Raw genomic sequence first — 16,741 nt, 5'->3', positions numbered from 1 at the left:
TTATTGTGACTCCTGCTCCATTGTTGTTAATGTGATGCAGGTTCTCTAAGGGAAGACGCAGTAATCTTCGAGGTTCCTCTGTCAAGTCATTGAACTTCATTGCTGAAGATGAATCTTCTGCAGCTCAAAGCAGGACACGACCTCAACGCACTACTCGGAGAAACAAACAAACCCTAGTAGAAGAGGATGTAAACCAGGTGCCTCTTACAAGCAATGACAGCATAGAAGAATGTAAGAATAAAAAAAAGGTTGTTGAGGATGAAGGTGTGGATACAAATAGCGATGCCAAAACAGATGAGCCATGTCACACAAGCGAGTCTCCAGTGAAGATCCCATCACCTAATGTTGTTGTCAGCATCCCTGCATCAGAGCGTTTGTCTGCTGAGTATGCAAAACAACCTGAGCCCTCTCCTGGACGTAAAGCTACTAAAATTGCCATAGCGGGTAACGCCAGAAGGTCCCGTCGAAGCTCTGTTAGGTGTTCCCTCAAGGTGCATCACTCTCTGACAGGCTTGCGTCACAGTATGAAGAAGGAATCTCTTCTCCGTGCCTCACAACGATCCATGATGAAGAGAAAGGTGGCTCGCATGGGCAACTCATCATGTAGCAGCAGCATTGATGGTGAGAAAGGAAAAAAATAATATGATCAAATATGTTTAAAACTAGACATTTCCGATATCGGACTGCCGATATTATCGGCCGATAAATGCTTCAAAATGTGATATCGGAAATTATCGGTATCGGTTTCAAAAAGTAAAATTTATGACTTTTTAAAACGGCGCTGTGCGGAGTGGCACACGGACGAAGGGAGAAGTACAGAGCGCCAATAAACCTTAAAGGCACTGCCTTTGTGTGCCGGCCCAATCACATAATATCTACAGCTTTTCACACACAAGTGAATGCAAAGCATACTTGGTCAACAGGTCACACTGAGGGTGGCCGTATAAACAACTTTAACACTGTTACAAATATGCGCCACACTGTGAACCCACACCAAACAAGAATGACAAACACATTTCGGGAGAACATCCGCACCGTAACACAACATAAACACAACAGAACAAATACCCAGAACCCCTTGCAGCACTAACTCTTCCGAGACGCTACAATATGCACACCCCCCCCCCCCCCCCCCCCCACACACACACACACACCTTAACCTCCTCATGCTCTCACAGGGAGAGCATGTCCCAGATTCCAAGCTGCTGTTTTGAGGCATGGTAAAATAAAAATAATGCACTTTGTGACTTCAATAATAAATATGGCAGTGCCATGTTGGCATTTTTTTCCATAACTTGAGTTGATTTATTTTGGAAAACCTTGTTACATTGTTTAATGCATCCAACGGGGCATCACAACAAAATTAGGCATAATATTGTGTTAGTTCCAAGACTGTATATATCGGTATCGGTTGATATCGGAATCGGTAATTAAGAGTTGGACAATATCGGAATATCGGCAAAAAAGCCATTATCGGACATCTCTATTCAAAACTTATTTGTGTGAATTGTTTGTCTATATATTCCTTGGAATTGACTGGTGAACAGACCGAGGTGTACCCTAATCAGGACTAGGGATGTAGAAAATTGATGGATGGATGGATTTCAAAACATCTAGTCTTGATTTCAGTCAGTCTTATTGGGAATGGATGGATATATTTGTTACATAGTTTTTTTATGTGGTTGTTGCAGATGTTTCAAATGAGTCTACGGAAGAGACTGCGGAAAAAGTGTAAGTATTAAGATATTTTCTTTGCCAAACGAAAGTCCAAAAACTTCACTTTTGAAGTAGAATAAAATGAAAACAAATGTTTTTGTGACAATTAACAGGGCTGTTCCAGAAGACACATGGCCTGAAGCTCGGGTAATAAGCAATAGGTCACATACACGCACTTTCTTTCTGCCGTTTGGGAGGGCAAATTATATCCTTTTATCGTTATATCTTGTACCATATTAATGTATACGCAGGGTGCAGAGCCGTCTTTGGCACGTGTTACTCGTTCTGTGGCTGCTAACTCACCCAAACTGGCCCCGCCATCGCTGTTTACCCCTGACAGGAGCACCATGGACAAGAGAATAGGTATCCGCTCACGATTTTAACAACTATGTCTATTAAATTGTTTTGTATGCAACAATTTTTGTTAAAAAGCTTTGCATTTTCTTGTTTCAGTTGTCCCTGACGAGCTTCATATGTCCGAGACAAGCCGGAGGTGAGCCTGAGTGTTAAATGCATTCAGTATTGTACCTCTATTGGAGCAACAAACTAAGGCCATGTCCACACAAATTAGGATATTTTTAAAAGAATGCACATTTCCCCCATTGTGGTGGCGTTTAAAAAAGGAATCTGTCCACATGAAAACTAATTCACCTGATGTTGTGTGCATTTTGGCCAATCAAAAAGCAGACATGACTTGATCCTCAATTCCAACGCCTGTGCAGTGTACATTATATTTAAAATTGTGCTTGCTTGCATGGAGCCTAGAACACAACATGGATGTTTTTTTTGCCTGTAATTGTTGGAAGCTGCCTGCATGTCTACCTCTGCACGGGAAGTTGTAATGATGTAATCATAAACAAGTATGTTTAGAACTATAAACTTTTTTTATGGCTTTCTTTTTAATGTTACATGACAGAGCTTGTTGTGGGTGCCATTTAGTTGGGGAGGGACCCACAGAAGCATTCTGTGCCAATTGAGAAGAGTGATACATGCCTTTATTTTGTCCCCAAAAGTTTCATCACTCAATTTGCCAGTCACTTTTTTGAAATTGAAAATTGAGAGGGACCTTTGTGAAATTGGCCCCTTATATCATTGCAAATATTAAAATAAAACTGCAGTTTGTTTGTTGTATTTTGTGCCGTAAAGTTATTAAAGTTTTTCTAAAACACATTTTATGACTAGTGACATCATCAGCCCCCCCAGCTTGTCCCAAACGTTTGTGCTGCGAAAACTTTTTGTCTAATTAAAATAGTTTTAATTTTAATGTTTTAATATTCGTACGCAGCCACCCAACTTGTCAACATCTCCCCAAACTTGTACCAAACATCAGCTACATTTGTCCATCCATCTTCTTCCGCTTATCCGAGGTCGGGTCGCGGGGGCAGCAGCCTAAGCAGGGAAGCCCAGACTTTCCTCTCCCCAGCCACTTCGTCCAGCTCTTCCCGGGGGATCCCGAGGCGTTCCCAGGCCAGCCGGGAGACATAGTCTTCCCAACGTGTCCTGGGTCTTCCCCGTGGCCTCCTACCGGTTGGACGTGCCCTAAACACCTCCCTAGGGAGGCGTTCGGGTGGCATCCTGACCAGATGCCCGAACCACCTCATCTGGCTCCTCTCGATGTGGAGGAGCAGCGGCTTTACTTTGAGCTCCCCCCGGATGATAGAGCTTCTCACCCTATCTCTAAGGGAGAGCCCCGCCACCCGGCGGAGGAAACTAATTTCGGCCGCTTGTACCCGTGATCTTGTCCTTTCGGTCATAACCCAAAGCTCATGACCATAGGTGAGGATGGGAACGTAGATCGACCGGTAAATTGAGAGCTTTGCCTTCCGGCTCAGCTCCTTCTTCACCACAACGGATCGATACAGCGTCCGCATTACTGAAGATGCCGCACCGATCCGCCTGTCGATCTCACGATCCACTCTTCCCTCACTCGTGAACAAGACTCCTAGGTACTTGAACTCCTCCACTTGGGGCAAGATCTCCTCCCCAACCCGGAGATGGTACTCCACCCTTTTCCGGGCGAGAACCATGGACTCGGACTTGGAGGTGCTGATTCTCATCCCAGTCGCTTCACACTCGGCTGCGAACCGATCCAGCGAGAGCTGAAGATCCTGGCCAGATGAAGCCATCAGGACCACATCATCTGCAAAAAGCAGAGACCTAATCCTGCAGCCACCAAACCGGATCAGCTACATTTGTGCTGGCTTTAATTGAGGATTGATTTTCCAGCATAAAGATTGATTTGGTATCAGAGGGTTTGATAGATATGTCAATGTTCCTCTGCACATCACTATGGATGTGAATAGTAATCAAAGGTTTATAACATTAAAACTAAAATAACTAAAAACAATTTACAGCACAGACGTTTGGGACAATTTTGGGGAGATTTGACAATTACGGACGGGACCTTGATAACGTCATTAGTCAGAAAATGTATTTTAGAATAAGTTAAAAACCTTAACGGCACACATGGACTTTTTTTACAGCACAAACTTAGTACAAACAAATGGCAGTGTTATTTTAATATTTACAATTGTGGAAGGGCAACTTCACACAGGTTCAAGAGTGCTCTGATTACTCACTAAATATAGCAAAAATAAAAGTGACACCGATCCCACCTTAGTCTTCTTATTCTCTGGCAGACCAGGTGCGGTAAAATTTGTGTCAAAGCAAGGGCAGACATGTAGCAGCAAATGTTTTTTTGGGCGGGCCCCTGGGCATGCATGGTTCGGGAATAGAGTGGGGGTTTAATGATTTTTTTTACGTAACTATATTCTTGGTTCAGTGGTTTTGCCTTCAAGACATGTCACTGTTTTTTATTTCATAAACAAATCTTGTAGGTCAAGTCAGAGCATCAAACGCAAAGCACCATATAGTGTGGAGGATAGTCCGAAGAGATTCTCGCCTCCCAAGAAGAGTCACAGCGTTCGTTGCACACATAAGTCAAAATTAAAACACACCAATAATGCTGTAAAAATGCTCCTTATGATTTTTCTGTTTTTTATTGAACAGGCTGCCAGACCGAATATGAGATCTTTCCTCCACACTGTGCAGAAGAATCAGATGCTGATGATGACTCCAAATTCTTTCAGTCGTAATCCTGTCATAAAGTCTTTCATTAAGTACAACACTCCTCTCAAGATTGATCCCAAGGTATGTTTACATTTCCACCTTTGCATGACTACACAGCTGCTTAATAAGCTTGCCAGCGACCTCATTTACACTCTAGTGAACGGTGGATCTTCTTCAATAATATTTTGCTGCAACTCTGTTAAGATTTTAAAACAGTTCACTCAATTAGAATTGAATGAAATAGTTAATTAAAAAAATTCCACGGTCAAAATATAACCATAGATATGAAACATTTCAAGACATATAAGTGTAAAAGCAATTTTAAGACATTTTAGTTATCTATCTTGGTAAGACATACATAAAGAAAAACTGTCTATACTTAAATGATCAATGACACATCTTACACTTTATTTTGTTAAAGGGGAACATTATCACAATTTCAGAATGGTTAAAACCATTAAAAATCAGTTCCCAGTGGCTTATTATATTTTTCAAAGTTTTTGTCAAAACTCTACCCATTACGCAATATCCATAAAAAAAAGCTTCAAAGTGCCTGATTTTAACCATCGTTATAAACACCGTCCATTTTCCTGTGACGTCACATAGTGATGCCGATACAAACAAACATGGCGGATAGAACAGCAAGTTTATAGCGACATTAGCTCGGATTCAGACTCGGATTTCAGCGGCTTAAGCGATTCAATAGATTACGCATGTATTGAAACGGATAGTTGTAGTATGGAGGCAAGTAGCGAAAACGAAATTGAAGAAGAAACTGAAGCTATTGAGCCATATCGGTTTGAACCGTATGCAAGCGAAACCGACGAAAACGACACGGGAGAAAGCGAGGACGAATTCGGCGATCGCCTTCTAACCAACGATTGGTATGTGTTTGTTTGGCATTAAAGGAAACTAACAACTATGAACTAGGTTTACAGCATATGAAATACATTTGGCAACAACATGCACTTTGAGAGTGCAGACAGCCCAATTCTCATCAATTAATATATTCTGTAGACATACCCTCATGTCAGCAGGCCAGGAAAGCTAGGGTCGATATTCTTCTCTTGATCATCTTCGAGACGGTGTGAGCCAAGACATCCAGGGGTGTTTAGCTCGCTCGTCTACGGGAACAAACTGCCGCCATTGCTTGCCGTGCTACCGAGGTCCTTTGTCCCTGAATTGCTCACACACTCCGGCAGATTCAATGGGGGTCTGGCGGCAGATTTCTTTGACTTTATCGTTGGAAATGCATCTGCTTTGAGTGTCGCAGGATATCCACACATTCTTACCATCTCTGTCGTAGCATAGCTTTCGTCGGTAAAGTGTGCGGAACAAACGTCCAATTTCTTGCCACTTTCGCATCTTTGGGCCACTGGTGCAACTTGAATCCGTCCCTGTTCGTGTTGTTACACCCTCCGACAACACTGACGAGGCATGATGTCTCCAAGGTACGGAAAACAGTCGAAAAAACGGAAAATAACAGAGCTGATTTGACTCTGTGTTTGAGAAAATGGCGGATTGCTTCCAGATGTGACGTCATATTGTGACGTCATCGCTCCGAGAGCGAATATTAGAAAGGCGTTTAATTCGCCAAAATTCACTCATTTAGAGTTCGGAAATCGGTTAAAAAAATATATGGTCTTTTTTTCTGCAACATCAAGGTATATATTGACGCTTACATAGGTCTGGTGATAATGTTCCCCTTTAAAGCAGCCATATGTAAGAATCTGGCCAGAAATGTTACTGCAATCACGGTCAAAATTCTGTAGTCCTCCCTCATTGACTGAGGTTCCCAGATACGCAGCTGAATCCAGCTAGATATAACCAACACATTTTACACAGAAATTAGACTATTTTCAGGAAGAAGTGTGTCATACCTGCTTACAATATCACAACAAATGGCAATCATATGGTTATTGTCAGTACTTTCAGAGTAGACTAAAACGAACTCCAACTAACAGAATGGTTATACTGGTGAAAATAAGTAGAGCATGCTTAGCCTAATGTACGCCCAAAACTAAAGAGAAGACATTTTACCAAGGTATGCCTATAGGCTACTGTTTCAAACGTTTCAGATTGCCGTATATAACTTGGTCCACAATATGCAAACATGAATGAGATTTGGCCGTCTCCATACGTTTCACATTGCCATGGCAGCTATGCTAATGTTGCAACCCATTTCCTCAGCGTATTGAGAACAAAATAGGCACTGACACTACCCATATCCACATATCCATAAATACATTTTGCCCTGTCAGTTGGATGACACATCGACATACAGGCTAACGGGCATATATTTCCCTGTTAGCCTATATGTCGATGTGTCATCGAACTGGGCTATACGTATGCTCCAATTCACCGGGCTAGCATGCTAAGCATTCGTTGCACGAACATACTAGCTTTGTTAGACAAGATCATAGACTGTATTGGACAATATAGTTTACATACGAAATGTCCATTTCCATGTATTACAAGGAATAAGAAAACTTAAATACCTGACTTACCTATCAAGGAGAAAATTGGCAAGTTTGGCATCAGATGAAAAAATCTTCTCCACCTTCAATCGTCTCCATCTTTCCAAGACATCCGATACAAATCCTTGTTTTGTTCCTGGCTTTGTCAGGAATACATTGAGAATCGTAACGAGGCCTTTTGGGTTTAGTAAGGTCTGACATGTTTAGTAACTTTACCAGTGGCAGTAGCTAGACGAAGATGGCTGTGCGTAACTGGCAACCTGGATGTAACACACTCACGGACTTTCTAATTGGGTGGAGGGCGGGACATCGAAATTAAAACAATAAGATTTCGGGGCTGTAAACCTAATTTTGAAATGAGCATATCCCGACTGAACTACTGTTATCGGTTATGGAGGTATTCAAAAATAACATTATTTACTAATGCCTTTCGACATATCAGGGCCATTTAATGATGACTTGACATGCTATTAGATATGGCTCCTTGTGTAAAAATTAAGTGAACCACTTTAAACATGAAAATAGAACACTGTACTCTTCCATAATGTGTACAATTGTCACTGAAGCCTTGGTGTTTTAAATGAAACACTTATACATGAAATAAATGTTAAAATGTAAAAAAAAAAAATTTAAATTGTGAATAAGCTAAACATACACACAATGATAATTCTGTGATGCCCTCTTGAGTCCTAATGATGAGGTCTGTATGCAGGACAGTAGTTCAGATTTTGAAGTTATTGAGCAACTTTAGAGGTATTTTTCTGAAAGGAAGTGTTATTTCAGAAGTTCCTCTGCACATTCAAAGTAAATTTGCACACTAACTTTTTCAAATGATAATGCCTTTGGAGATATTGATTATTGTTTATATCTAGCTTTAATGAGTACTGCTTCCTGAAACATATTTGTTGTTTAATCTGTCCACAGTTGAGCACCACTATAGTGGTAAGCGTCAAAGCACTGTGTGTTGGTGGGCATTTGGTGATTTCTGTCATAGGGTAGCTTGATGTTGTGCCTCCTCATTTACCACCTAACAAAAGCCACACTTCTCCCTGTTGCTAACTTATAGACGTCTAAACTCTTCAACTTGTCTGTTATCGAGCACTGCCTTTGCAGCGTCCATATGTGAGAGGCCTTACACCCTTATCCCTAACTGCACTTGTTAGCTGATGGCATCTGATTGTGGGACACTAATGCTCATTATCTGCAGCATCAAAACTGTTTTTGCATCAAACCAAACTTTTAGTGTATACAACAATACAGTAAAATATGTGCCATGATCTTCATACTTTGATGTGGTTATTGGTTTTGTAACATCAATACATTATTACAGTATGTACAATTTATACAATACAGTTAATATTAGATAGTGTTTCAGAAGAGAAGTTTCATTTGAATTCAATTTGAGAATATATTTGCTTTATAAAATCCATAGTGTAGTGGATAATTTTACACAGTGAGGAAAATACTTATTTGATCCCCTGTAAATGTTGTAAGTTTACCCCCTTAAAAGGTATACATAGTCCAGATTTTTAATTGCAGTTTTATTGTAACAGAGAGAGACAGAATGTAAAAAAAAAAAATCCTTAAAAATAAGATTAATGGTTATAAATGTATTCGTATCTGAGGCCAGTATTGGCGCAATAGTTCATAAATGGGAGAAATACAAAAATATCAATCAATCACCCTCGCTCTGAAACGCCATGTAAGATTTAATAGGGATGATTGTGAGGAAGGTGTGGGATAAGTCCTGAATTACAGGGTAAGAGCTGGTTAATGATCTCAGTCAACAAGAAAAACATTAGGAACACACTTTGCTGTTAAAGATTGTGTCTGCAAGATCCTGAATGACCCAGACAAGACGAAGGGGAAGTGATATGGTCACATGAGACCAAAATTGAGCTCTTTGGCATCAAATCACTTAATGTGTTTGGAAGAAGAGAAATGTTCAATTTAAGCCCAACAACAGTATTGGACCTATTGTCAAACATGCATGAGAAAACTCCCTTGGGTTGTTTATCTGACCAAAATGTTTGCAACCCTGGTGACCAACCACAAGAAAAATCTGACCCCTTTGCTTGCCCACAAGGTCTTCTCCATTAAGTACTAACATTTTGCATTGGAATCGAATACTTCTTTTTATCAACAAATTAAAATATTCTTTAACCTTTTATTTAAATTCTGGAACGTTCATATCTTTTTAAAGAGGTGAATTTACAAGAATCGTCAGGGTATCAAAATCAAATCTATTGTATATGTTGCTTATGTATACTGTATTTCATATAGCTAAGCCACTGTGTTTCTGCACCTTCAGAGAAAATAAGTCTTGAATAAACACCATATAGAATGACTTTATCAAAAACAAATGCAACAATGTGTTTAATGGTGCATTCACATGCCTGCTGTTAACTATTTAACTTCAGGAGGTGAAAGGTTCCCATAGTACTGCACCAATATGTTCTTAAATACTTTTCACCTGCCCCAATGTTTCATTTAATTGTACTATTGAAACAACTTTTCTTTCACAGACCAGAGAGCGTCAAAAGCTGGAGGCACTTAAAAAAAAGCAGGAACAAGAAGAGGAACGAATGAGGAAAATGGAAGAGGAGAAGAAAAAGAAACAAGAAGAATTCAAAAGGTTGACGCTCCAATGAGATATGTTTTAAATTTTAAAGAAATGTGTTGTTGCTGTTTTTATAGCTTTACGATTGCTCTACAGGAAGAGGGATGAGAGGCTAAGAAAGGTGCTTGAGGCCAAAATAAAAGAAGAACAGAGAGAAGAGGAAAAGAAAAAGAAGGTTGAACAAAAAATGGCCAATATTGATGGAAAAAATGATAAGGTTAGCATATTTCTTCAAAAGTGCTCTTTGTGGCGAGTGGAATAAAAACATGGCAATTTACAATGTTGATGGTCAATGAATGCAGCGTCAGGCTGAGGAGAGGGCCAAAAAGAGAATTGCCATCAAACGCCAGGAGGAGCTTGAGCAGAAACGCAAGCTGGAAGAAGAAAGTAAAAAGAAGAAGATTCAGCAAGCGGTAAAAGAATAACTAGACTTACAATTGTGTGCTTGACTGTCCCATTTCATGGTGATTTTTGATATTTCAAGGCAAATATAATTTTCAATTGTATTGAAAAATGTCACTCTTTTATGTGCAGGAGTTTGTTCCTATGACTGCAGATATGTATCCATCACTCTTTGCCAACTCCATGTTTTAGTAATTGTGTGTGTTTTTAATTTTAGGAGGAGGAGAAGCGCCAACAAGAGTTGCTGGTTAAGAAGGCCAAAGAGGAAGAAATAAAAGCTAAAAAGCTGGCTGAAGCTCGCAGAGCGTTGGAGCTGAAAAGGGAGCAGGAGCGTGAAAAGGAGCTGGAAAGAGAACGCCAAGCTGCTGCTGAAAGGTTACGATAATTTTTTACATAGTTGTCAGGGAATAGACGTGAACTTTTGCGCTTTGGTGGATGTGGTATACGTCTAATGTAATGTTCATTTTCAGGGAGCAAGCGGAAAAAGAGAAGGCTCTCACTCTGCAACGGGAACTGCAGAGAGCTGCTCAAAAGAAGGAGAGAGAAGAAATGGAAGACAAAATAAAGGCGCTTGAGAAAAAAAGACAGGTGAGGAGACCTGGGCTATTGTCCAGAATCTTTTGCAGTGCCAACATATTACCAGGCTATCAATTAATTCAATTGATTAGTTTCTAGGGCTGGACAATTATGGCAAAAATAATAATCATAATTGTTTTGATTGATATTGTAATCACGATTATTCATTAATTTGAAAACATGAGTATTTATTGTACCACCAAAACTCAACTTTAAATAGTTAAAAAAAAAAAAGGGATAAAAATTAGGAACAAATATAAACCACAACAAGTAAAATAATAGCAATAACAACAAGTTTAAATAACAGCAATTTAGAAAACAAAAACATTTAGTTTTTTCAGTTTGTTTTTAATTCAGTTTTTTACCTATTTTACCACCACAGAGTATGATTTTTTTGTGTCAAAGAAAATTTAATTTAAATGCAAAAATCTTCACAGTTTGGACAATTTTGACCAGTATTTTAGATCAAAGCATAATAATTGTGTAAATGTATCAATAAGTGATTTAGTGAGGTACTAGGTAGTACATATGCTTGTGTAAGGTATGTTTTTTTTGTTAGCCCAGTCAGACCGGATGTGGCGCACCAGCTTATTATTGTGAAGGGGAAATGTGTTGTTGTTCTCAGCTTGACGAGTAAAGAGACGACTTAGGCTGTTAAAAAAAGAGCGAGCCGCTTAAGTTGCGACCACAGTTTGTAGATGAATGTAACATCAATAATATTGTGACAACAAAACAAGCAGATGAGATGTGTTGTGGGTGTTTGGATTGTTCCTGCTCGTCTCTTCTGCTCACAATGACAACATTTCACTTACATGTATGTCAATTTCCCTGATTTATCAGTGAATTCCGTTTTATTGCCCAATTATGTGACTTAGTCTGTGGTTATGTGAATCCAGAAATCATATGCCATACTTCTATAGAGTTTAGTGATTATTGATTAAGCATACTTGCGCTGTGTCAAATAAAAAATAGCAACCATGGTGAGGGCCCAGACTTCTAGTAGACATGCTCTTTTTACTCATTCGCTCCTCATCTGTTTCACCGACAAGAGCTTCGGAATTTGCATGCACGTTGCGATTATTATATTTTAATAATTGTGACAAGCCATAGTCGAAATTTTAATTCAATTAATTGTCCAGCCCTACTAATATCTCAAATTTCACTTTATCTACCCCCTGAAAAATGACAATATGGATGAACCAAGTACCGTAGTTTTCGGAGTATAAGTCGCTCCAGAATATAAGTCGCACCGGCCGAAAATGCATAATAAAGAAGGGAAAAAACATATAAGTCGCACTGGAGTATAAGTCGCATTTTTAGGGGAAATTTATTTGATAAAACCCAACACCAAGAATAGACATTTAAAAGGCAATTTAAAATAAAATAAAAAAATAGTGAACAGGCTGAATAAGTGTACGGAAAATGAGGCATAAATAACCAACTGAGAACGTGCCTGGTATGTTAACGTAACATATTATGGTAAGAGTCATTCAAATAACTATAACATATAGAACATGCTATACGTTTACCAAACAATCTGTCACTCCTAATCGCTAAATCCCATGAAATCTTATACGTCTAGTCTCTTACGTGAATGAGATAAATAATATTATTTGATATTTTACGCTAATGTGTTAATAATTTCACACATAAGTCGCTCCCGAGTATAAGTCGCACCCCCGTCCAAACTGCGACTTATAGTCCGAAAAATATGGTACCGGTAGTTAAAAGCCTTAACTACTTCACAAGTATGACACCAAAGACAGAAATCCCAACTCGATGTGCCTCACTGACATGACAGAAGGGCATATAATCAAAATTGTGAATAAATGTAAATCCAAGATCTCAACTGATTGTAATGGATTTTAATATGGAAAGGACAAAAAAGCTAATTGAAGAGATTTTAGAACCTTTAATGTACATAATTTAAAGTACCGCCCGAATGTAGCTGAGATAAGCTCCAGCGACCCCCCGCCACCCCGAAAGGGACAAGCGGTAGAAAATGGATGCATGGAATTTTAAATAGGCAAATTCCCAAACGAAATAAAAATACTGTATTTTCCGCACTATAAGACGCATCTAAAAACCTCCAATTTTGTCAAAAGCTGACAGTGCGCCTTATAATCCGGTCCGCCTTATATATGGACCAATATTGAGCCTCCAACAGGTAAAAGTTTCAATCAATCGCAACTACGGTAAGCAGCCGCCGACTTCATTTTCCCCCGTAGAAGAAGAAGCGCGCGGTGCATGCTGGGATATATGACTGCGAGTCGTGCCGTTTCATTTCCATTTGTTTGTTTATGTAAAGACCCAAAAATGTCTCCTATTAAGAGACACGCTTACGACGCAGAGTTTAAACTTAAAAGATGATCAGTCACGCAGTAGAACACGGGAATAGAGCAGCAGCGACACTGACTCCATTAATGACGACTTCGACGAGACGGAGCCGGGCATGTTGGATGCCGTATTCGCCAAACTGTTTAATTCGGACACTGAAGAAGAAGAATTCGAGGGATTCGTGGATGAGAAATAACTTCATAAAGTGAGCTTTACATGTTTATTTAGTGTGTTGTGTTGTGTGACATTAACGTTTGAGCAACGTTGAGTTATTGATATATTGTTATTGCTCTGCACTAGGGATGTCCCGATCCAGGTTTTTGCACTTCCGATCCGATACCGATATTGTTTTTGCACTTCCGATCTGATACCGATACTGACCGATACTGGCCTATCCGAGCATGTATTAAAGTTTAAAGTTATTTAGCCTACTTAGTTGTCAGAATCATGTTGAAAAGGGTTTTAGTACTCTTGATAACAACTAGCCAGCTGAATTAGGGGAGTTTGAATAATACACAATGGTTGGTAACAAGAAACTGACCTGTTTATTCAAGGATAAACACAAAATAGACAAAATTATACATGACAAACAGAAATGGCATCATTGAAACTAGGGCTGGGCGATATGGCCTTTTTTTAATATTGCGATATTTTAAGGCCATATTGCGATACACGATATATATCTCGATATTTTGCCTTAGCCATGAATGAACACTTGATGCATATAATCACAGCAGTATGATGATTCTATGTGTTTTGATTGATTGATTGAGACTTTTATTAGTAGGTTGCACAGTGAAGTACATATTTCGTACAATTGACCACTAAATGGTAACACCCGAATAAGTTTTTCAACTTGTTTAAGTCGGGGTCCACTTAAATTGATTCATGATACAGATATATACTATCAGATATATACTATCATCATAATACAGTCATCACACAAGATAATCACATTGAATTATTTACATTATTTATAATCCAGGGTGTGGAGGAGGGCGCCGCATCTAAGTGTCAAAAAGACAGCCAAAAGAGTTTGATATGAGAATAAATCTAAAGTTAAAATATAGGGTAGAAATGCACCCATTTGCAGGAAATGTAGTCTTGATTTTCAAATTTTTCTTTCAAGGCTTGCATGTCTACATTAAAACATTCTTCTTCATACTGCATTAATATATGCTACTTTTAAACTTTCATGCAGAGAAGGAAATCACAACTAAATAGATCACTAATTTTTTCAGACGGTGTTGATCTGGAAATTTTTGCCTCAGCATTTTGATGGTGTGGACGTGTTGCACAGAACGGAGATAAGCGTCTCGACAGACATTACAATATTTGAACAATGATGACGAAAACGGTTTTCTCTGTCGTGTCCGTGTGTCGAAAATTGTTATGCGCTTATTTTTTTATTTAATTTTGTGCGTGGCATAGATTTGCCGTGCGCCGAGGACGTTTGAGCAGGCACGCACCTTAGCGGCTGCGCTAGCATCACAGCTAACGTTAGCCATGCTGCTACCTCTCTGCTCGGGGAGGACGTATACGTATGTGACGTATGACGTGACAGTATGTGACGTATGACGTGACAGTATGTGACCTGTGTAAGAAGGTGCGCTCGCTGTCTGTGAGAGGGAGACACAGGAAAGAGTGAGAATAGCCTGTCGTGTAATGCCAGCAGCTAAAAGCAACTGCGTGAAATTCCACAGACCTGTGGATGTGTTGAAGGTGCGTTGGAAAACACGGACCGGAGTTCTTTTTAAAACTGGATCTGGATCGGTATTTTCCCATGCCTTGCCGATACGCATTTTTTGGCAAATATCGGCGGCCGATCCGATCCAAATATCGGATCGGGACATCCCTACTCTGCACTATTTGGAGTGTTACTATATTGCGATTGCACTAACGTTTGATTTACCGTAACAGTATCACTGTTTTTTACCTGTTTATTGAATCAGGGAAAAGTTCCCCTCCACTATGTGATATAAATGTTGCACTACATGTTATACCTTGCTGTTGTTAAAAGATAAACAGAACACCACGTCACTGACTTCACCTCGGGGAAAATAATAAAACCGCTGTTTATTCATTTTAGGAGTGAACAGAGTTGTCAGAACGCTGGTTTGTAATCTATTAATAAAGTTTGACTGACCTATCTGACTGTTTTGTTGACATTCTCTTTATCGCGGCTCCATCTAATGCATGGGTGTCAAACTCTGGCCCGCCGTGTAATTTCACTTGGCCCGTGAGGTGATATCAAATTAACACTAGAGCTGGCCCGCCGATTATATACAGCGGCGGTGCTGCGGTCCACCGCTAATTCTCATACTTGCCAAACCTCCCGGGAGACTCCCAAATTTCAGTGCCCCTCCCGAGAATTGTAACGTCCCTTTTTCGTCCAGTCTAACGAGCGCTGGCTCAGTTACATAATATGTGCGGCTTTAGCACGCACACAGAAGTGAATGCAACGTATACTTGATCTTGGGTTATACAGTTTACACTGAGGTTGCCAGTATAAAAACCTTTAACATTGTTAGAAATATACGCCACACAGTGAACCCACACCAAACAAGAATGACAAACACATTTCGGGAGAACATCCGCACAGTAACACAACATAAACACAACAGAACAAATACCCAGAACCCTTTGCAGCACTAACTCTTCCGGGATACTACAAGGTATGTGTATGTGTGTGTGTGTGTGTGTGTGGGGGTAGGGGGGCGGGGTTTGGAGGTAGCGGGGGTGTATATTGTAGCGTCCCGGAAGAGTTAGTGCTGCAAATGGTTCTTGGTATTTGTGCTGTTGTGTTTATGTTGTGTTACTGTGCGGATGTTCTCCCAAAATGTGTTTGTCATTCTTGTTTGGTGTGGATTCACAGTGTGGCGTATATTTCTAACAATGTTAAAGTTGCTTATACGGCCACTCTGTGTAAACTGTATCGCTGTTGATGAAGTATGCTTTGCATTTACATGTGTGTGCGTACAGGAGCCGCTCATATCTTGTGACTGGGCGGGCACGTTGTTAGAATGGATGAAAAGCGGACGTGACGTCAGCTTGTAGAGGACGTTAAAAGCAGTGCCTGCAAGGCCGCCCCCAAGACTGGAATACGAGATATACCGGTAATGACTGAACACCTTTGTTCAATAATGAGGGATCCCTCAGCTCAAAGCCTGAGCCCCGACATTAATGAACTAGCATCCAAGAAAAGATGGCAGGTATCTGGCTTGGGCACATCAGATTAGATCAGTGTGTTGCAAACTGAGCAGTTTAAAGTCCTGAATGGTTGGTTTACTCATTATTTTATTTTCAAATGTATTAGCCTGTGGAAAAAGTTAATGTTGATATTTACCTCAGAAGGCTGCAAATAGAAAAGAGGCATTCAATTTTTATTTAAATTGTATTTGATATGCCATTGATATTTTTTAATTATTATTATTTGAAACTTGATTTTGCATGTCACTATAAAGTTATATAAGCCTTGCTTGTTCAATATTTAATACAAAACTTGTTTGGGTCCCTATCAAAAAGGTTAATTTGTTCAACCATG

The 16,741-nt window shown here is 39.7% G+C and overlaps 1 protein-coding gene across 5 annotated transcripts in view; it reads left to right on the top strand.

Annotated features, from left to right (window-relative positions):
* The window catches only part of LOC133612271 (inner centromere protein B-like), a 41,736-nt gene that overhangs the window by 11,461 nt on the left and 13,534 nt on the right, over window positions 1-16,741 (top strand). For 4 of the 5 annotated variants that reach the window (XM_072913969.1, XM_061969518.1, XM_061969515.1 and 1 more), the window contains exons 4-16: window positions 41-621; window positions 1,692-1,731; window positions 1,830-1,863; window positions 1,968-2,079; window positions 2,170-2,209; window positions 4,554-4,638; window positions 4,726-4,866; window positions 8,187-8,204; window positions 9,788-9,897; window positions 9,979-10,099; window positions 10,185-10,295; window positions 10,502-10,659; window positions 10,755-10,872. In XM_072913969.1, the coding sequence (XP_072770070.1) occupies window positions 41-621; window positions 1,692-1,731; window positions 1,830-1,863; window positions 1,968-2,079; window positions 2,170-2,209; window positions 4,554-4,638; window positions 4,726-4,866; window positions 8,187-8,204; window positions 9,788-9,897; window positions 9,979-10,099; window positions 10,185-10,295; window positions 10,502-10,659; window positions 10,755-10,872 (1,669 nt within the window). The remainder of the gene's footprint in view (window positions 1-40; window positions 622-1,691; window positions 1,732-1,829; window positions 1,864-1,967; window positions 2,080-2,169; window positions 2,210-4,553; window positions 4,639-4,725; window positions 4,867-8,186; window positions 8,205-9,787; window positions 9,898-9,978; window positions 10,100-10,184; window positions 10,296-10,501; window positions 10,660-10,754; window positions 10,873-16,741) is intronic. The other variant, XM_061969517.1, reaches the window with a different exon arrangement.

This window comes from Nerophis lumbriciformis, linkage group LG10, assembly GCF_033978685.3.
Source record: "Nerophis lumbriciformis linkage group LG10, RoL_Nlum_v2.1, whole genome shotgun sequence".
Taxonomy (NCBI): domain Eukaryota; kingdom Metazoa; phylum Chordata; class Actinopteri; order Syngnathiformes; family Syngnathidae; genus Nerophis; species Nerophis lumbriciformis.
The sequence above is the reverse complement of the archived record's forward strand: the minus strand, read 5'-3'. Positions and strand labels throughout refer to the sequence as shown.